The sequence below is a fragment of the Chanodichthys erythropterus genome, chromosome 3 (genome assembly GCF_024489055.1).
Source record: "Chanodichthys erythropterus isolate Z2021 chromosome 3, ASM2448905v1, whole genome shotgun sequence".
Classification (NCBI taxonomy): Eukaryota; Metazoa; Chordata; class Actinopteri; order Cypriniformes; family Xenocyprididae; genus Chanodichthys; species Chanodichthys erythropterus.
Genome location: NC_090223.1, coordinates 8,649,788 through 8,672,810, shown reverse-complemented (window position 1 = coordinate 8,672,810; position 23,023 = coordinate 8,649,788). Strand labels below are relative to the sequence as shown.

The 23,023-nt window shown below is 37.0% G+C and overlaps 2 protein-coding genes across 3 annotated transcripts in view; one reads left to right on the top strand and one right to left on the bottom strand.

Annotated features, from left to right (window-relative positions):
* Nucleotides 1-6,139: 6,139 nt before the first annotated feature.
* LOC137017025 (uncharacterized) lies at nt 6,140-7,480 on the top strand (the record flags this gene model as incomplete). The annotated part of the gene is made up of 1 exon (XM_067380919.1): nt 6,140-7,480. A coding segment is annotated over exon 1 (843 nt), but the record flags the coding sequence as incomplete, so codon positions are not given.
* Nucleotides 7,481-11,704: 4,224 nt separating this feature from the next.
* Nucleotides 11,705-23,023, bottom strand: part of LOC137017021 (NACHT, LRR and PYD domains-containing protein 3-like) — a 114,107-nt gene continuing 102,788 nt past the window's right edge. For both annotated transcript variants that reach the window (XM_067380910.1, XM_067380911.1), the window contains exons 10-11: nt 22,378-22,424; nt 11,705-13,510 (exon numbers count right to left, since the gene is read on the bottom strand). In XM_067380910.1, coding sequence (XP_067237011.1) covers nt 12,954-13,510; nt 22,378-22,424 — 604 coding nt within the window. In that variant the 3' untranslated portion in view covers nt 11,705-12,953. The remainder of the gene's footprint in view (nt 13,511-22,377; nt 22,425-23,023) is intronic.

The window sequence follows — 23,023 nt, the reverse complement described above, 5'->3', positions numbered from 1 at the left end:
CATTGCAACTGTGTGCATCCTTCTTACTTACTGCTCTCTGCTTCTGGCAGCCCTAGTGATGAAAAAAATAGTTTTTTCAGGGTTTCTGTGAGTAAAGGTAAATTAAATATTTTAAAGAAAGTTTACTGAATAATTTGAAGGGAACACAACTCATCAATATGTTCTCTAAACGTAAATTTATAGGGAGCACATATAAATAAATATACATATATTTATATGTGCATAGCAACACTTAAAAGTTTACTAACACTTCAAAAAACAACAACTAGAATTGTACTGATCTCCATTACTTTAATTTTACAAACAAATAGTTTAAGCTGTGAATAACTCCCAAACACTAGAACATGAAAATAACTTTTACTGTACTATCTATTTGTATTGGGGCAAAAACTCAGAAACTCATTAATTTTTGGCAGTGCATGTATATTTATTGCCCTAATGAATTTAAAATTTTCAGCTATTTTAAGACCTTTTTAAGGCTTAAAATTGTGAAAGGGTAAATTAACACTAATTAAAACCCGCAAAAAACCCGTTTATAGATTTCCTCTGCCAGTGCACAGCCTCTCCATCACCAAGACTCCTGTTGGGCCTCCTCACGGCTGCTCATGGTAACTGGGGATTTTGCCGTCCCAGGCTAATCGACGGGGATCTCCGAGGTGACACCCACCAACCACTGTCACACCGCCTGAGGCTGTGTGTGGGAATTTGTATAACAATTCTGTATAACTTTTCTGTATAAAAAGTGAATTTTGTATAAAAATTGAAATTTGAGCTACATATCACAAATGTCACTTGTGGGTTATATTTATATTATTTAAATATATTTGAGCTTAATTTTAAAAATGACTTATTTCTGGGGTAATTGTCTGGAACATTTTGGATTTCCAACCATCCCCCCTTAAAAAAAAGTGAAATCCTATAAATGGGATTGCTAGAAGCAATTACATGTTAACCTGAAGAGCTTTTTGAAAACTGCCTGTTAAAGTTACCTGTCTGAATATGCTGAAGTTCATTTTCCTGACATCATTATAAAATATTAAGACATTTTCTATTAGGTATTAATTAAAACTCTATTATACAACCTGATGCAAAAGTGATTTTGCCTTAATTGATTTTGCCTTAAGCTTTGTACTCTTATTCATGTAGATGTTAAATTAGAAAATAAATAAATAAAATGAATACATTTTAAAGCTGGCTGGTCTTTTCTCTACAGTGCTGCACTCATTGTCAGTCAACATTTATTTTAGATATTCCCGCATTTAACACAGGAAACTACTACAAATTTAGTGTGCACATAAGTGCTTTAAAAATAGTTGTTACTTAATGTTAAATATTAAGCACTTTACAGCTGACAAAATCTAGCTACTGTAAAACTCTGGACATTAACATTGCAATAAAATGCTGATAAAACAGCATGAAACAATGAAAATCCCAACATAAATAAATGGAAAGTGAGTGTGTAGTTACTATTATTATTTTTTATAAAATTTTATTTTTTGCAAAAAGCTGTAAAAGCTGTAAAAGCTGAAGAAACCTCTCCTCTCTCCTTTGTCTCCCTGTCTCTTCTTTCCTGTCTCTCTCATTTCTCTGTCTCTTCTTTCTTCTCTTTCCCTGGCCTCTCGTTCTAGTCCTTCCTCTTGCTCTCGTCTCTCTCTTTCTCTTCTTTCCTCCCATTCCACCATCTCTCTCCAACGCCTTTCCTCCCTTTCAACCGCTTCTTTTTCTCTTTCTGCTTCTTTCTCCTCCATCTCACAGATCAGCTCCTCTATGTCCTTCCTCTTCCTCCCTGTTCTTACAGATGTTGACCTCACTGAGGATGGTGAGGTTACAGCAACATCTGGTCCGGATGAGCCAATAAGATTGGGTGGTGTGATGGAGGGTCCGCCCCCTATTGCCTCATCCAAGACAGCATACCATTTCCAGGACGCTGCTGTAACCTCACCATCCTCGGTGCTCACACCAGTCTGTAGACATCCAAGATCCTACAAAAAAAAAATGTAAAAGCAAAATACCAAGACATTCAATTATACAGTATTCATTAGATTACTGCATTACTATTACATGGACAAACATTAGCATAATTAAATCATGAAAGAATTCACATTTTGGGAATAACCACTTTTAAAACAAATCTTACTTTATATTTTTGTTTTAGGTTTTCCCACTTTCTTTTGATCTGAGCGGCAGAAATTTTGCCCTCTAAATGTTCATCTTTTACAAAAACTCTGTAATAAATGCACAGAAATCAAGCATAAAACATCAAATAGAACATAATAAGCTGCCGTAAACGTTAGTATGTACTACTTTCACTGTCAACAGCACCTGAATACATTTATACACCTCATTTGTATACTTACTCCAATCCTTTGATGGCAGCATTACGCTTTCCAGTGAAGAGGGCTTCATTAGCCACTCTCCACTGGAAGAGGGCGCGGGTGTGTTCATCAGTCCCTGTAAGTTAATGTCAAAACAGTATTTAAACATTAGTCATGATGATCGATCTATTAACGAAACACTGGAAAAAATCTTTTAATTCCGTTAAGTTTTCTAATCTCATTAAACTGCTAAACAACGAACGTCTCCGTTAAATAAAACAATGTTAACAAGCTGATGTATCTTCATCTATTCGTTAGCTTGATGTGCTGTCAGTAATAATGATTAAACATTTTTTTACAGCTGATTCTCAAAAACTCATCGATTTACTTTGTTTAAACTTTCAATAAGTCAGCCGTTTACTTACATTATGTTAAACAAGTGCAATTTAACCACAATGAACATCTTTTTCCCCTGAGGTACTTACACTTAAAAAGAGCCGCATCGCCGCTTTCCGCCATTTTCGAATATGAAGAATCCTCTCCTGTGGCATCACGGGACAGCGTCCATCGTATGCCTACTACAGAATGGACTATATGCACGGAGCGTTCTTTAGAACTTCCGCATTAATTTAAGCCAGCTCCAAAACTTCCGGTTAGATGTCATTTGCTGGTGTGTTGAGCATCAGTAGTGTTATACTTAGCTTATAATCAGAATATAGTCACTTAAATAGTCAGGCATAACCTTAATTTATTTATTCAAACATAAGACAGCATGAAAAATAAATAAATAAAGACGTACCTCATTGTTCCTCCTCACCTAAATTCAATTCGACCATCAGTTTTCACACTTTTATTGTATTTATTGTGCTCTTTAGTTAGATTAATTGAATAAAATGTGTGTTTTTACAAGTGATTTACAAATCATTGATCTTGCGCTGCACTGACTGTTATTACAAAGGGAAAGTGCGGTGCTCGCTTTCTGTGTGATTAATCCACAATAAAAGTTATTGATTTTCTTAAGATTTTGTGAGTACTTCATACCTCACACTGACAAAATGTATTTTTAAACCTAGTTATTTTATAATGTTTAATATTTAGTCAGAAACGAAGTAAAAAAAAAAGATTAGAGGAAATGGCTGATATATGCGCGAATAAATGCTACTTTGCCGCCACCTGCTGGTTAAAGTGGTAATTATTGTCTTTTTTATTTTTAAATAAGTATTTTCTATCAAATGTTGAATTTCCTACATTTTTAAACGTTCGGTTTTACAATGGGGATAATCTCAGAAGGATGAACAAATAATGTTTGTGGTCATCAAAAATAACATTTGAAGTGCCGGGGAAAAATGCTTGTGGGTGTCTAATTACAGACACTGCATTTTTAAACCTAATAGGTCCTTCGTCTTTATTGCAATCAGTAAAACTGGTTTATTGGCAAATTAGGTAAATGTGATAAATGCATTAAAAAATGAAAACAACATTAAAAAGTCAACCATTGATGGTTTTATGTCGATGTACAGTGAGTACAGAATGAACTGCTAACAGTTCACCGGAAATGCCCGAGCTGGCTTAACGACAACCAGGAAGTAACCACGTGCATATAGTCAATTCGGGTGGAAGCAGTAGGTCATCCGGGTATTCCTCGCCTACTGTTTTTCGAATACTATGAATTCGGACATACTACTCGCCTCGCATACTGTTTTTCACATACTATATAGTAGGGAAGTATGCGATTTCGGATGCAGCAAAATAAACTTTTTACCTTGTTCTCTTCTTCCGCCATTGTTTGTTTGTTTATCGCTAACTTCGCCCACATCTGGCGTGAGACTGTTACTCCGCCCACTTCCACCTTCAGGCTGTTAGTCTGGCGCTGTCGTCCTCAGACTGTCATGACGTATGGTTCTGCGGTTCTGCAGTTGGTTATTATTGGGACGAGCTGAAACAAGCTGAAACTGCACCGGACCTGGGCCGTTTCTCAAAACCAAGTTCGCAAACTTCGGACTCGCGTCCTTGGTAGTTAGGACTTGGCAAGTTCGACTGCGGAGAACGAACTCCCGTGGACGGGAGAACACAAGTCCGGTGATTCTGCAAATGGAACAGCAACGTTCTTGATAACGTCACTCAGCTCGCTCTGGCTTCTCTCTGTGTAACGGTTATCTCTGTATGTATATTTTAGCCAACGATAAAACAAATTTTGTTATAAAACACCACTCTGTGCCTCTTTTCGTTTTATTTAAAAAACAAACAAAAACATATTAATAGTCTCAGGCAACGAGTGATTGATTATCTGCAATGTGCATATATTTATAGCAAAACAAAATATTAAACAACCCTGCCTCTTTTCGTATATATTTCAAAAATATTAAATGTAATACTATTTGTGCATACTCTGATTAACTTCACTGTAATAAAATGAAATAGGCTATAACATAAAACAAAACCATGTCTCTATTTATGTCAGTTTTAATGATCAATAATAGCCATTATAAAAGGTAAGAATATACAATAAGAAATAAAGCAAACAATTCAGTCAAGCGTACAAAATCAGCGCTTTAGTAGGAAACAAAAGTTAAATAGCCATATATAAAGTTATGAAACGTCACGTTGCCCTCAGCCAAAACGGAGCCAGCGGCAAACGTCAGAAGGACTAGCCGAGGTAAGGCTGCTCTCGGCTGGGCACATGAGCGCTGAGCGTCTGGTGATCGCCTGGATCTCACAACTCCGACAATGTCAGATCAAATTGTCAGAAAGGCGCAATCTTTATCAATAAACCACAAATTTGAGCTTTAAACCAGCACATTCTCGCCTGAAAAACTCTTAAAACTACATATCATGACATAAAAACAGTAATATGTTTAAATTATACTGGGTTTCTCCTTTACTATTGACGCTTGCTGGTTTGTGCGAGATGCATTCTGGGATACCTGGCTGTCTCAAGTCTGCACAAGTCACCTCTCGATGCATCCTCGATAAAAGGGGCAGATCAAGAACACATCCGGGGATTTGAACTGAACTTGGCTAGATGCGAACTTTGAATTGGAACAGTACTTGGACAGCGACTGATGACGTTTCACAAGTCCACAAGAACACAAGTACAGACAAGTATGCATATTGAGAAACGGCCCTGGACTCAGAAGATTCGCGAATCAGTCACTCGCTTGATATGATCGGTTCTTTTGAACTGGTTTTCAGAAAGGTCTTAAACTGTTAGTTTGATTAATTCAAGGAGTTCACTCTCTCTCTGTCACACACACACCGACTCGTTTCACACAGAAATATGAACGGGATGTTTTATAAGACAGAAAACAGAAAGAGCGCTGGATGAGGAGGAGATTTACCGACATTCCGTTAAAGAAAACAAAACTTGTGAAGTGATCAGATTTCTGAAATGGAAACCGGGGATATTTCATATTTGAGTGCTCAAAATATCACCAAAATCTCATTTGTTATTAATCTATTAATTAAAAACTGGGGACAATACATTTGTGAATGTTTTATATATCTCAGTCTCGGGTATACCATCTTCCTTAAAACCATCACCGGCTGAGAAACGTTTTTTTAAAAAATAAAAATAAAAAAATAAACCAGAAAGAAGTCGCACTCCAACAATCAAGACACAAGCCGTAATCACATCAACTGCAGACAAGAAATGAATTAATACAATTATTATATTTTATTTACTGACAATAGGAATAAAAGTAACCATCACAATAAATAAATACACACACACACACACACACACACACACGAGTCAACAACACATGAAACAACGCTTTATTCAAACTTGTTGATCTAACAATCACGTGTTTACAGTCCTGCTGCATCTCAACACGTCAGAATCTCGCGAGAATCAGTACATCACCTGGGTAATTCTCGCCTACTCTTTTATGATTACTGAGGTTTCTGACACACTTATTCTCTCGCCTACTGCTTTTTCCCTACTATATAGTAGAGAAGTAGATGGTTTCAGACTCTTTCAATCAGAGTGTCTCAACTCTCATATTTAATGATTGCTCGATTGCTCCTGTCTGCCTCTGCTTGCTGCCTCGCTGCTGGTGGTTTGCGTCTCCGTATATAGCTTTGTTTTCTCTTTTATTGAATCTCTTACTTTTATTCATTGTTGCTTATATTATTATTATTATTGCCTACCACATTAATCTGATGTCGCTAGCTTGTAATCTTTGAATCTAAATCGCTGTTACAACACATTTGCATCTCGCTAGCTTGTTAAATTGTCATCAGTCTCGCGCGCTCCTCTTTCAACGCGTTCATCAAACAGCTGTGGTAACTCAGATCGGATCAGTCTACAAACACAGTGAGTCATGTCATCCTCTCACAGAAATGTTTCCTGTTCCATCTGTCACATGTTCAGTATAGCTCTCTCTGTCAGCGACGAGGGATTTACATGTCATAAATGTAGGGAAATAGTCAGGCTGACAGAGAGAATCTCAGAATTAGAGACACGCATCCAAACTTTAATCGAGGATAGTAAGAATGCAGGGGCTTCAGATACTGTTTTGGATGCGACTAGCTTAGTGAACTCTGTACATTGTTCAGTTCTGGCTGTAGAGCCCGCGCAGCAGGGCACTTGGGTAATGGTGAGGCGGCCTAGCCGCGGAAAACACCACTCTTCCGTTCCAATAAGAACTTCAAACAGGTTCTCCCCACTCAGTGACGCTGAGAATCCTGTTGAAAGTGCCCTAGTTATTGGCGATTCTATTACACGGAACGTGAAAATAGAGACACCAGCCACCATAGTCACATGTTTGCCAGGAGCCAGAGCACCTGACATCAAAGCAAATTTAAAAGTGCTGGCTAATGCTAATCGTAAATATTCTAAAATTATTATTCACGTCGGCACAAATGATGTTCGACTTCGCCAGTCGGAGATCACTAAAATTAACATTAAAGAGGTGTGTGAACTTGCAAATACAATGTCAGGAGAAGTAATTTGCTCTGGTCCCCTTCCTGTTCGTCGGAGTGATGAGATAGTTAGCAGATTATCATCATTCAATGGATGGCTGTCTAAGTGGTGTCCGCAGAATAATATAGGTTTCATAGACAATTGGAAAAGTTTTTGGGGCAGACCTGACCTGTTGAAAAGAGATGGTATTCATCCGTCCCGGGATGGTGCTGCTCTTCTCTCTAGTAATATGGCACATAGTCTTAGAGCTGAAACATGACAAACTGGGGCCCAGGACAGGAAGCAGACAGACTGGCTAAACCGACCGTCTGCTAGCTGCCTCACGTTACAGAAGTCAGATAAATCCCAACACATAGAAACTCTTGCACCTAGATATTATCACATAGAGACTGTGTATGTACCCCGAATTAGTAAAAACAAAAAACTTCCAAACCCATTCAATGGTAAAAATGTAATTGATGTTCAACAAATAAAAAAATAGAGATAATAATGATAAACAAATGATAAAGCTTGGATTGTTAAATATTAGATCACTTTCTTCAAAAGCACTTATTGTAAACAATATTATCACAGACAATAATCTAGATGTGCCGTTGTTGACAGAAACCTGGCTAAAACCGGACGATTACATTACTTTAAATGAGTCTAGTCCTCAAGGTTATGATTATCGACACAATCCTCGACAGAAAGGCAAAGGGGGAGGTGTTGCTGTAATTTATAGTAATATTTACAGTATCAGCCAGAAGTCTTTAAAATATAATTCCTTGGTGCTTTACGTAACATTATGTAAGTTGACATTTGTGCTGGCTACTGTATACAGGCCACCAGGACACCATACAGACTTTATCACAGAATTTCAGAATTCAGAATTAGTACTAGCTGCAGATAAAGTCCTTGTTGTTGGTGATTTTAATATCCATGTAGATAACAAAAAAGACTCACTGGGATTGGCATTTACAGACATTCTAAACTCTATTGGTGTTAGACAACACGTGTTAGGACCCACTCATTGTTGTAATCATACTTTAGATCTAATATTGTCACATAGAATCGATATTGATGCCGTTGAAATTCTGCAGCAGAGTGACGACATCTCAGAGCATTATCTAGTCTTGTGTATACTACATTTAGTCAAAGAGGCTAAACTGCCTCCCTGCCATAAATATGGTAGAACCATCACTTCTACCACTAAAGATCGCTTTATAAATAATCTTCCTGATCAGTTTCATCACCTTAGCATACCAGACAGCTTAGAAGACATCGATGTTGCAACAGAAACTATTGCCTCTGTCTTTTCCAGCACATTAGACTCAGTTGCTCCTTTGCATTTAAAAAAGATTAAGGAAATTAATCCAACGCCATGGTACAATGAGCACACTCGGGCCCTAAAAACAGCAGCTAGAAAAATGGAGCGCAGCTGGAAGAAAACAAAACTAGAAGTATTTCGCATTTCGTGGAGAGAGAAAATTATTGAGTACAGAAAGGCCTTAAAAACTGCTAGATCTGCCTATTTTTCAAAACTTTTAGAAGAAAATAAACACAACCCTAGGTATTTATTTGATACAGTGGCTAAATTAACAAGAAATAAAGCTTCAACTTCTGATGTTTCCAAAGAGCATAGCAGTAATGACTTTATGAACTTCTTTACTTGCAAGATTGATAATATTAGAGAGAAAATTATAACCATGCAACCGTCTACTACAGTATTGTGTCAGACAGTGCATTGTAGTGTCCCTGAAGAAAAATTCAATTCATTTTCTGCTTTAGGAGAGGAAGAATTGTCTAAACTTGTTAAATCATCAAAATCAACAACATGTATGTTAGACCCTATACCGACTAAGCTATTGAAAGAGATGCTTCCGGAGGTCATAGATCCTCTTCTTAATATTGTTAATTCATCTTTATCACTAGGATACGTACCAAAAACTTTTAAGCTGGCTGTTATTAAACCTCTTATTAAAAAACCACAACTTGATCCTAGAGAATTAGTCAATTACAGGACGATTTCAAATCTCACTTTTCTATCAAAAATGCTAGAAAAGGCAGTTTCATCACAACTATGTTCCTTTTTAGAAAGAAATAGTATCTGTGAGGATTTCCAGTCAAGATTTAGATCGTACCATAGTACTGAGACTGCTCTCATTAGAGTTACTAATGATTTGCTCTTATCATCAGATCGTGGTTTGTATATCTCTATTAGTGTTACTGGATCTTAGTGCTGCATTTGACACTATTGATCACAATATTCTTCTAAATAGACTCGAAAACTATGTTGGCATTAGTGGAATTGCATTGGCATGGTTCAAATCATACTTATCTGACCGTTATCAGTTTGTAGTAGTAAACGATGAGATGTCATATCAAGTTAAATATGGAGTACCGCAAGGCTCAGTACTAGGACCGTTGCTTTTCACTCTGTACATGCTACCCTTGGGAGATATCATTAGGAAGCATGGCGTTAGTTTTCATTGTTACGCTGATGATACTCAGCTCTATATTTCTTCACGCCCTGGCGAAACTTACCAATTTGCTAAATTAACAGAATGTATAGCTGATATAAAAAACTGGATGACCAGTAATTTCCTACTACTAAATTCAGAAAAAATAGAGATTCTAATTTTTGGACCAAAAACTACTTCACGCAGTAACCTAGAATACTGTCTAACACTTGATGGCTGCTCTGTTAAGTCTTCGTCGTCAGTTAGGAACCTGGGTGTGCTCTTTGATACCAATCTTTCATTTGAAGGCCATGTTACTAGCATCTGCAAAACCGCATTCTTCCATCTTAAAAATATATCTAAACTACGACATATGCTCTCAATGAAAAATGCAGAACAGTTAGTTCATGCGTTCATGACCTCAAGGCTAGATTACTGTAACGCTCTACTGGGTGGTTGTTCCTCCCACTTGATAAATAAACTACAGCTCATACAAAATGCAGCAGTTAGAGTTCTTACTAGAACTAGGAAGTATGACCATATTAGCCCAGTTCTGTCATCACTGCATTGGCTTTCTGTTAAACATTGTTTAGATTTTAAAATCTTGCTAATTACTTACAAAGCACTAAATGGTTTAGCTCCCCAGTACCTAAGTGAGCTCTTAATGCATTATAGTCCTTCACGTTTATTGCGATCTCAGAATTCAGGCAAGCTGATAATACCTAGAATATCAAAATCAACCGCAGGCGGTAGATCCTTCTCCTATTTGGCACCTAAACTCTGGAACAATCTTCCTAGCATTGTTCGGGATGCAGACACACTCTGTCAGTTTAAATCTAGACTAAAAACACATCTCTTTAACCTGGCATACACATAACACATTATCAATTTATATTTTCAAATCCGTTAAAGGATTATTAGGCTGCATAAATTAGGTCAGCCGGAACCGGGAACACTTCCTATAACACCAGATGTACTCGTTACATCAGAAAAAGAATGGCATCTACGCTAATATTAGTCTTTCTGTTTGTCCCGAGGTTTACCGTAGTCAACCGGATCCGGGCTGTATCCAGCTGAGACCAAGGACCTGCGCCTTGACACGACCACAACGCAGCCCTGAAGTATCAGCAGAGATCGAGTCGACTAGATCATCCATTGTGAAGACATCATCGACACGACAGCCAGTAGCACAGTTCCTCAACAAACCGTCCATACCGGCGTGATGAATACGATCCTCAACTGGATGGAACTGAAATAAATACTTTGAATGTTGCGATCCTATCAGATTTATAATAGCAACCTGATTCGTAACAAAGCACTGTTCGCCAGAGGAGAACTGGCCCCCCGACTAAGCCTGGTTTCTCCCAAGGTTTTTTTTTCTCCATTTTAACACCTATTTGCCACTTGTTTGCCACCTGATGTCATCTGTTGGAGTTTGGGTTCCTTGCCGCTGTCGCCTTTGGCTTGCTTAGTTGGGGACACTTGACATTTGACTTGACATTTGATATTCAACAGTATTCTTGACATTTATTCAACAGTGCTTTGATCTGCCTGCATTGACACTATTCTTGAAGAGCTGCTGTGCAGCAAAAATTATGTACCAGTTATCAATGTAAAGCTGCTTTGATTGTCTCTTACATAAGCAACACCTGAAGTTTTAACTGGTGAAATGACTATGGTGGAAAGGTCGGGGAGTACATGGGAAGGAGGTGTGGGAGGAGAGCCCCCGTAGATGATATCATGGAAAATAACTGTTAGGGTGAATATTACCAGCCAATGATATTACTTTGGTGTGTTTTTTAAGAGATAAGAAAAATGTATAAAACTGTGCCCCAGCTAAGGGAGCCTCAGATGCGGAGCTGGCATCTCACTTTGTTGCTTGACAATAAAGTTAAATACTTCTGAGACCTGAAACTTTGACTCTGCATGTTTTTCTTCAAGACAAGATCTGAAGGGACAAAGAAACATCAAATCTGCCATGACAATAGTTGTTCTCACTGTCCAATGACAGCGCGTGTTACATTTACAGTGACAGAGGATTGGCTCTCCAGACTGAGGTGAAAGTTGATTGGTTGCTCCACGTGTGTCCTGACCAATGGCGTTTTTAACTCGATTGACAAACAGATAAAGAAAAGCAATTGACCAATGCTTTTTAAAAAGAGATTTAAAATTATTTATTAATGTACTTTTTATTGTTCTATTAATCTACGGTTTAAAACATGAATCAAATAAACAGTTTTAAGTTTGTGTATTTATTGATACATGTAAAATGTCCATTTGTGTTTGAATGATTAAATTGATAAATTGATTGTTGATGTTATTTTTCAGTGGGTTAGTGGATCTAAATCTGTAAGTGTCACTCCTGCTCCTCATAACGACACCACATGACACAATATACATGAACACTGAGTTCAACATTTATTACAATATTTGAACATTTATTTCATCATGTGATTTTGTTCTGATTCATCATCAGCTCAAAGCATTATGGGTAGAGTCTCTCTGTTCTGATTCATCGTCAGCTCAAAGCATTATGGGTAGAGTCTCTCTGTTCTGATTCATCATCAGCTCAAAGCATTATGGGTAGAGTCTCTGTTCTGATTCATCATCAGCTCAAAGCATTATGGGTAGAGTCTCTCTGTTCTGATTCATCATCAGCTCAAAGCATTATGGGTAGAGTCCCTCTGTTCTGATTCATCATCAGCTCAAAGCATTATGGGTAGAGTCTCTGTTCTGATTCATCGTCAGCTCAAAGCATTATGGGTAGAGTCTCTGTTCTGATTCATCGTCAGCTCAAAGCATTATGGGTAGAGTCTCTCTGTTCTGATTCATCATCAGCTCAAAGCATTATGTGTAGAGTCTCTGTTCTGATTCATCATCAGCTCAAAGCATTATGGGTAGAGTCTCTGTTCTGATTCATCATCAGCTCAAAGCATTATGGGTAGTCTCTGTTCTGATTCATCATCAGCTCAAAGCATTATGGGTAGAGTCTCTGTTCTGATTCATCATCAGCTCAAAGCATTATGGGTAGAGTCTCTCTGTTCTGATTCATCATCAGCTCAAAGCATTATGGGTAGTCTCTGTTCTGATTCATCATCAGCTCAAAGCATTATGGGTAGAGTCTCTCTGTTCTGATTCATCATCAGCTCAAAGCATTATGGGTAGAGTCTCACTGTCACTGATTCATCATCAGCTCAAAGCATTATGGGTAGAGTCTCTGTTCTGATTCATCATCAGCTCAAAGCATTATGGGTAGAGTCTCTCTGTTCTGATTCATCAACACAGTTTCACTGATGATCCAGGAGTATCAACACTAATCCCAGGATAGAGTGGTTGAGTGAATGTGGTCTGGACTGTGTGGATGAGGATCATTGTGTCTCCAGAGACGCTGTAGAAGGACAGAGTTCCTGCCCTGTGATCCACATACACTCCTACTCTATAGTGATTCTCCTCATTCACTGATCTACTGATGATGGGCTTTACAGGGAGAACAGTCCGTATGTTATTGTGTCTGAATAAGTATCTGTCAGGAGAGCAGGTCAAACTCCAGGACTGATCATTACATCCAAACACACACTCTTCACCCACTCCCTTCCTGCTGATGCTCTTATATGACACTGATATACGCACATGTTCTCCACTCCACTCAATCTCCCAGTAACAGCGTCGATCACTCACACTCTCTCTACACAACACCTGAGGATAATAATCAAATCTGTCTGGATGATCAGGATACGACTGTGGTGTGCCAGTGACAGTAATCACTGTGTTCCTCTCAGACAGACGGATCCATTTATTCACTGTGTTCCGATCCGCAGTGATCCGATGGGAATCTGATGGAGATAAAACACATCACAATCAGGAATGATCAATCTGTCCATCTTTTAATCTACACTGTAACTCATTTTAATGAAGTTCATTTAACAAGCAGCAGAAATCATGTTTAAAGCACATAATTACTGCACATTCTGTCCTGATTTAATGGAGTAAATCCACTTAAACACGTCAAACTGAAGTTCACTTCATCATTTGTGTTGAACGAACTGAAACTGGGCAGTTCCCAACATGCTTTGCTCTGGTCTGGATCTATTCCAGAATCTGACGAGTTCATGTAGGATTTGTCTCAGATCTGAACTTGATTTAGGATCTTCTCCTCTCTCACAGAATCTCATCTGTAGTTGTGAATCTTAAAGCCTCCATCAGTTCGGTGATCGACTCTCAGGTCTGTTACCAAGAGCAGCTGCTGTGAAGAAACGCTCCAGATTCAAATGGAGGATCAAAACAGGTGTGCTTTTAATGAAATTTTGATCAAAGCCTGTCACTGTATTTCATGAGTCTGTCATTATTCATCAGTGTTTTGAGTCAAAGTGCAGCACATCACAGAGCTGGATGTTTGTATTCAGATAATCAGATATTCAGATACAGAGATTTTTCAATATCGGAAGGCTGTTTCATAAAACAAGATTAGAAAACAAGCCAGGCTTATTTTAGTTAGTCAGACTTAATGTCAGTAAATTCTGTTTCATAAAACAAACTTAAATTAGTTCAAACTCAGTTACTCTGCCAACTTATGTTGGGAAAGTAGCCTAGGGCAGGCTAACTGTCAGGCTAAGCTGAGCTCCTCACTGACCAATATAGGATATCACAGGACACAACGATATCACAGCTGACTCTCTCACATACAATTATTTGACTTTATTAACATATATTAACACACACACACACACATATACATATATATATATATCTATATATATATATATATATATAAATATATATATATATATATATATATATATACTAAATAGTGCTAAAAAAAATTGGTGTAAGTTTAAGGCATTTTTTTTATTATTAAAAGGTAAGTATGTTGAACCAAAACATTTAAAGAGAAGTAATTTCTTGACCATTAAAAGTGTTGTATAGCCCATTGAATCATTCTCAGACTTAATGCTGACAACAAAGGAAGCACTTGGGAGAGAACTGTCAGGAGACTCGTTTCTTAGCACAAAAGAGTACAAGAGGATTACCAAATCATTGTTTTAAGTGTGAAAATATAGCAAAAGTAACACAGAAATTAAAAGTCAATAGACCTGTGGCAAGGCCCCTGAAACAATCAGGCCTTCATTTTTAATCTTTCATTAAGTGATGAGGGATTTTAGCAAAAGCTATGAAAAGAGTAACCGAGTAAGATGCAGCCTGCAGAAATGACATGTTGTTGTCCACACTGGAACTACCCACTGTAGTCAAAGCACAATAAAGTCAGCTAGCCTTTTCCAAGGCCCATATTTAATCTCTGGTCTTACAGTGTATATATATATATCGCTCTGGAAAAAATTAAGAGACCACTCCAAGTTCAGAAATCAATGTTAAGTGGTCTCTTAATTTTTTCCAGAGCTGTATATATGGTGAATTCAGGTTGATTGGGACACTTTTTACTATTGAAATGACTGGGAAAAAGTGTCCCAATCAACCTGAATTATATATAGTGTGTGTGTGTGTGTGTGTGTGTGTGTGTGTGTGTGTGTGTGTGTGTGTGTGTGTGTGTGTGTGTGTGTGTGTGTGTGTGTGTGTGTGTGTGTGTGTGTAACCTACAGGTTTTCTTTTCTTACTGGCTAAATGTTTTGTGCCCAATATTTAATTAGATTGTTTTAAAATATATGAATACATTTCTCTCTGGTTTTGTTTGGCAGCTGTAGTACCTTTATGGTTATTAGAAGAGCAGAAATTAAAATCACAAAATTAAAATTTAAAATTAATATGCACAGACTAAATTTTAATTGGTAAGATGAATCTAAACTCATTAATTGGCCCAAAGTATATTGATTTACCGCATTACAATAGTCCTTTTACATTTACAGTTATCATAAAAAATACACTTACTTGTAGGTTTAAAATTGTACATAAGGTACATTTAATGTCCAACATCAAATATTTTAGCAAAATGTATATTTTATAATTATTGCACTTCTATTGCGCTCTGTCTGTTTAGCGCGCAGCAGCGCTCATTCACTGTGAAGTTTAGCAGCAAAATGGAAATATTTGCATGACTTTCTAACATTTACAGATGGAGAATAAACTTGTGAAAAGTAAGTTACGCACTGAGGAAAACACCATGTCTCAAACGCATAAAATAGCACAAAATGTATGCTGTTTCCTATGGTGGATCGATTTGATCCATGATCGACCTCTAGGGCTGCTTAAAAAAGCATGCACGTTCTATTATCTTGAGTAGGTAAACCTGGATCGAATTAGCGGGACTGCGTGAACTTCAATTACCTTTTATGAAACCACTTTAGCCCAAAGTCATTTGTTAGGTTCATTCAAGCCAGGTTTTGGAGTTTAATCCTCGCTTTTCTTAGAGTCTTTAATGAAAGAGCCCTCAGGACTGATGGAGTTCATCAGTTATCAATCAAATCTGAATAAGCTCTTATGAAGCGTCACTGATATCACTAAGATCAATATAAGAGTCTTTTAAACTCCAGCCGAGTTCAAGATCACAGTGGCATTGAGAAAAAGATGTTCTGATGTTGGTTTAAGAGTCAAAAGTGATGCTGAAGATGTTACTGAACCTCAACTATTGTGAGAACCTCAACTATTCTCATTTCTCGGTTTCATGTTGAAAGTTGTGAATATTTAGATATATTGACTTTGTTCATAAATTTGTTTATCTTACTGGCAGCATTTAAAACAGCATGACCCCCTGAAGTGTGAAATCTACTGACCTTCTGATAAAAGTTGATATATTTCACATATTTACCATATTTGGAGGGGACTTACATGTTTAAAAAGCTGTTGTTGAGTGTTAGCTTATTACGTTTATGTTGAAGTTTTATGAATTTAAAATGATTAGCCTGTAAATGTTTGTATCACCCACGTCATGTTGCCTGTTTGGGGTATAAATCAGCTGAAAACTGAACACTTGTTTGGCAATGTGTGTCACAACATTATAGCCAGATTTATTCTCTCATAACTTTAAACATTCTTTGTAAAAATCTGTTGAACAATAAGTATAATGTCTATTTATGAATATATTGTATAATGCTGTATAATATTTAATACGCAAGTTTCTAGGCCCTATAAATTATCAATATGACCAAAACTTTGCTGAAAAACTTGCTGTTCATGTAGTGATATGAACTGAAGTAGTGATGTATGTATTGTTTATCATTAATATTATTAGTTATCATTTGTTAAATATGGTTCTTGCGTTAAAAGTATATGAAAATATATTTGTATATAGTACTGTGCAATGATGCCAAACATCACTTAGACCTGTAGACCTGTGATCAAGAGCCGCAGGACAGGGAGCTTCATTTACAGATGAAGAAGTCACTGAATAGCTAATTCCTTGCTCTATTTATAGTTGCGTCCGAAAACCTAGGTAGCTGTCTTGCTGCCTCGCTGCCTTATAAGAGAATGACTTATCCTCAGAAGGCAGCGTTTTTCCAGATTAGTTCACTTTCAAATAAAAATTTCCTGATAATTTACTCACCCCCATGTCAACTAAGATGTTCATGTCCTTCTTTCTTCAGTTGAAAAGAAATGAAGGTTTTTGATGAAAACATTCCAGGATTTTTTTTCCATATAGTGGACTTCAATGGCCTCCAAACAGTTGAAGGTCAAAATTAGTTTCACTGCAGCTTCAAATTGTTCTGCAAAATCCCAGATGAGAAATAAGGGTCTTATCTAGAAAAACTATCTGGAATGTTTTCATCAAAAACTTTAATTTCTTTTCGACTGAAGAAAGAAAGACATGGACATCTTGGATGACATGGGGGTGAGTAAATTATCAGGAAAAGTTTATTTAAAAGTGGACTAATCCTTTAAAGGGTCATGAAACCCCAGAACACATTTTTTGAGCTGTGAGCAGATATGTATAGGCTGTGCATCATTGAAAACTAAACTAAAGCTACACATAAATTTTATTTATAACTAATTAGTTATTTTTTGCTTTTTTCAGAGCGATTTCTGTCTTCCGGTTTGAAAAGCAAAGTCAGAGCAACGTCACAAAATCTGACGTCATCTTGTAGGCTACTGGTGTTACGAGATTTTCGGTTTCCGAAGGCGGAGCATACATGAATATTACTGAGTTTCGCAGACATGTGCAATTGCACATTCAACTGAGAATTTTAGTTCACATTGTATCTCAGCACATTAGTGGATTATTCCATAAAGGTAACTATATTCTACTAAACTACAGTTGTTTACTTCTAGGTAACAGTTTATAATGTTTTCATTAGTATGTTGGATTTGTGCAGTCATCTGTAACTGAATGACAGAAACTTTGTGTAACAGCAGAACACCTTCAGCTATCGTCTACACTGAGTTCAGCTCGCTGTGCTCTTCCTTCGTCCCCTGCGATGTAACCGCTGATAGGCCTGTATAAATGTGTCTGTGTGGACATAATATTGCTGTAACATACAGACTATGGTGTGATTATACATGTGTTAGCTTACCTGTTCACAGTAACATTCTCTGGTTTTCCGATTGGTGACAAATTCGAAAAAAAAAAAGATGTACAAAATTATTTAATAAGCGATAATAATTATAATAAAACACTATTTATGTGTTTATTTAGTTTAGTTAAAATAATCATTAAAAGCAGTACTCATGGTCAATTATAGACGGTTTCATAGTTCGCCATCTCCTGATTGGTGCATTTCACACAAATGCAAAGTATGATTCATCAGTTCTTGTTAGCCCTGCCCAGGATGTAATGGTAGATTTGTGGAATCAAAATGTAAAAATTGTAAAGCAAATATCAATCTATATTTTAAAAGCCTAATTTGGATATATATTTGGAGATATGTACTACTGCTGCAAGAAACCAAGCAATGAAACCGCGCAGTTCTCATAACGCACAATAACAGAGACTATTATGATGTTTACCCAGAAGCCCCGTCGTCTCAGAGTAATACTGCAGAAGGACATGCAAAGGCAAGTACAAACATTAGTGTATCTGTAGCAGCTAGCACACGCTCGCCTGAAATGTAGGTGAGAGTAGGCGGCTGCAGTAAGGGGAGTAGGCAGAAAAAAGTGCAGGACAGACGGACAGTTCTCCGTTCTCCTAGTGGATCAGAACCTACGAGATCAAACAAGCCTATAGGTTTCACGTGACGTCACGGCCTGAGGGGAACGCCCCCTCATGGGCAAAACAATGCTTTCAGGCTGCCAGTCATTTTTACCAGTAAAATATAATGTAGTAAGACAGTGATATTAAAAGACCAAATTCAATATACACCTTATTGATTATGCATACTTTGTACAGTCAAACAAATCAACACAGAATATCAATGCAACACAAGGTTTCTCGTTAAGGGTTTTTCTCCATTGAAAACCATTATAAAGAAAATGCATTGCGTTCATATTCTGAGCTCATCTGCTCGCCTGCATATAGTGTGATCATCAAAAAATGGTTAAACTGAATTCAGTCTTTTAATATCACTGTTTTAGTACATTAAGGCACTTTAAGGGTGGGTTGCAGTGAGGATTCTTCAGTCTGGAGTCGGTTCACCCTCTTCCTTTGCTGCTTGATCATCCCTTTAACTCTAACGCTCTTTCTGCAGTTAATCTGTGTTTAAAATTAAGTGGTGATTTAAAATGAAACCCAGATCAACAAATCCTTGACTTTGCTTAATTTAATCCTTACTGGTTCATTAACCATGTTCTTCACATTAGCTTTTAAAAAATCGTCCCACTGTTTTTAGTGATTGAAATGACTGCAGGTGCTGTATATGGATCACAAGTGCCCAAAACTCGCATCTTGTTCTCATATTTTTGTTTTTAAGAGGGAAAATTGACAGGCTTATGCTGCAGTTACATGTCTGTTTTGGCCGCGACAGTCACGTGACTGAACACTATCAGTTGCAGTAAATAATTATTTTTAACGTCAATCAAGTCACTTAAGAAACAGTCGTGTGGCCAGTCTATTCACTGCTATATGCCCTGACCGAAAACTTTGACTTTTCACAACGTTTTGAAGTAGCCTATTAAAGTCGGCATGAAATCAATATTGACAACTCTTATTTTCTTATGGAATATTGTAGTATTATCAATAATTTATCAGGCACTTCATCATCATTATTTTTGTGCCCTCATAATCTTTAATCAAAAACATTAACCTCCCCTCCCCCCTCAAAATGACTCATCGTCTCTTCCTGTCACATGCTATGGCTCGAGGGTGGAGCTATCTGGAGCTGCCAGCAGATCCAGGGACGTCAGGGGAAAATGCTGTCGCTGTCATTGGGGTGTAACATGTTATATCCAGATATGACAGCACTACTGCTTCACACATCACCACAGATGAGCTCGTATCAAGAGATTTCTTTTATTTGTATTTGAATTAGAATTTGTTTTAAAATGTCAATTTAGTTGTTATAAAGATATTTCACAAAGAAATGTGCAGAATTTTGTGTGAGAAATAATAAAATGACATTTTCTCATTTAAATCTCATTTTGTTAAAAAAAATCTTGAGAAAATCGAATTGCGAAACCAGTATCGTGAATCGTATCGAATCGTGAATTGAGTGAACTGTTACATCCCTAGTGTTTTGGTTTTCAGATAATCGATACCAATCAAAATAAAGCATGAAACTCCATCATCACAGCCTCGGACTCTTCATCTGCCGAACAATCTGCTAGGCCTGTCGTCCCGAAACAAATAAAGCTGGTCGATTCATTCTCTTGCGGTGCACCATATGTGAGAAATAGTAAAAAGTGGGAAGAGATTTCACGTTTCACATAGCCAAAGATATGATACCTGTCAGTACCGTGGAAAAATCTGGCTTCAGACAGCCGCTAAAGACAACTGCCCGCCCCCGATACAATTTGCCTTGCCGTAAATACGTTGCCCAGGATGCGCTCCTGAAACTGTATTTTAAAGTTCATGAACATCTATCACAGAAGATTTCTCAGATAACACACTTCACAAACACTTCTGATCTATGGATGAGCTGATCCTGCGAACCCTGCATCAGTCTTACCATTCATTTTATTGATGGCTGGGAACTGAAATCCACTTGTCTGCAAACCAGTTAACTTACTCTCTGAATAAACACACTGGGGAGATCATCGCAGATGTTTCTTGGAATTTGAGAGCTGAGCAACAAGTTTGCATCGCAGCTGATAACAGGAGCAATATTGTCAAAGCGCTGAACTGAATAAGTGGTCAAGGCTGCAGTGTTTCAGGTATCACCTTCATCTTGCTGTTGGTGTTTTACCATGATACATTTTTAATGAGCGCAAAAGAAAATCATGTTTTTTTTAATTATTTAAAAGTAAATGCAAACATATCGATATATATCGAATATCATAAAAATTGACAATATCAAGATATGAAATAATTCATAATTATTATATATATATATATTTATAATTTATGCACAGATGCATTTCAGTACATTCATATTGTTTTCACACACATTCAGGATAATGTTTGGATGTGTCCTGTGTATGTTGCTGTGTACTTTAGTAAATAGGCAGATCAAAGTTGGTTTAGGTTTTTTTGGCATCTCCATGTGGTCCTGTTCAGTGTCGCAACTTAACTTGTCTAAAATGTAAACAAGCTCTTTGCTGTTGCACACACTATACACTGTGAATTCTCAAACGTGTTTTGCTGTGATTTTTGTTATGGGTGCTTTGAAGTACATAAATGTATGTATTATATGAAATCATGTCATTTGGTTATTTGGTGTCCTTTTGGAGTCTGCAAGTGTCCTTTTTTTGGAAGGTTAGAATAGGGTAGAACGGGGCACAAGGCGCCTTTGATATTATTTTCCTCTAAACCACTAGATGGCACAAAAACTTTCCTAAATATCCGCTTTTCAAAATGCACACGCACATTTGTCTGATCCTTGACGCGATTGCGGGCAACAACGCAAAGTTGATTCTGAGGTAGTTTGATCTAATATTTGATGTTTTTTTAAAATGTTGTTGATTTACGTAGCAAATGAGAATCGATTAAATTAATGTTTGTATTTTCAGACAAAGGTCTTCTTAATGATTTTCCTTCTGTTCAAGGTAATTCAAGCAACAGTTTTTCAATAACGAAAGAATATGTAAAAGTGTGGTATTTGGGGTATAAAAAAAGGCACCATAATTAAAATGATAATACATAGTTTGCTGACTTTTCCATTTGTTGTGACATGGAGTGAGATGGTGAATATCATATGTCAAATTGGGTATCCATCTTAGAGATAATATCCATATTTATAATGAAACAGGCATATTTAAAAAATATTATATTAATCATATAATAAAATATAATTTATTGTTACTACATTAATTTAATCTGCTTTGACACAAAGGTGACTTGACTTTACTACTATAAATCTATAATAAATTTTATGGGATCTCCTTCAATGCTTTCAGAATCTTTACTTTTTAAAGTAATTTTGTTTCTTTTGAACAAGTATTTACTTACACATTACTAAAAACATTATTTTAGCTAAAGTATTTGTATGAATGCTGTGTGCCTTTTACCCCATGTGTGGCCCCCTTCACCACCTATTTTTAAGATTTTTATACAAAATTAACCACTTTTATGATTTATTTTCACACAAAAGCAGCTGCTCCATCAGTGTTTAATACAAACATATATATTTTTCCTGTAATCATCTACTTTGAGAGTAGTGAAAAGCACATTTTTAAGGTGTGCCTTTAGCCCGTTTTACCCTATGTGTGTGTGTGTGTGTAGACGTACATTTGTGCAGTCCTGCTGTAATCCTGAACTCTCCTCCATGATCCACACTGCAACAAAAACATAGTGTCAGTAAATACACATTTAATCAGAAAACGTGCACACATACACACACACACACTCACTACACATTCACGGACTACACACACTAACACACACACTCTCTCACACATTCACGGACTACACACACACACGTTTGTTTTTGTGAATTGTGGGGACATTCCATAGGCGTAATGGTTTTTATACTGTACAAACTGTATTTTCTATCCCCCTACACTACCCCTGCCCCTAAACCTAACCATCACAGGAAACTGTGCACAATTTTACTTTCTCACAAAAACTCATTCTGTATGATTTATAAGCCTTTTGAAAAGTGGGTACATGAGGTAATGTCCTCATAAGTCACCTCTTCTTGTAATACCTATGTCATACCCATGTCATTATACACATTTGTGTTCTGATATGTCACAAACACACAAACACACACACACACACACACACAGCAGTGCAGGGCGATTAATCAAACTAATTGTCATTTTGAATTACAATTTTGTCTTCAAATGATTATGGAAACAAGATAATCAAGATAAAATGACATGGTAAATCATGCTTTAAACATATTAGGAAATTAATAGGGAAATAAATAAAT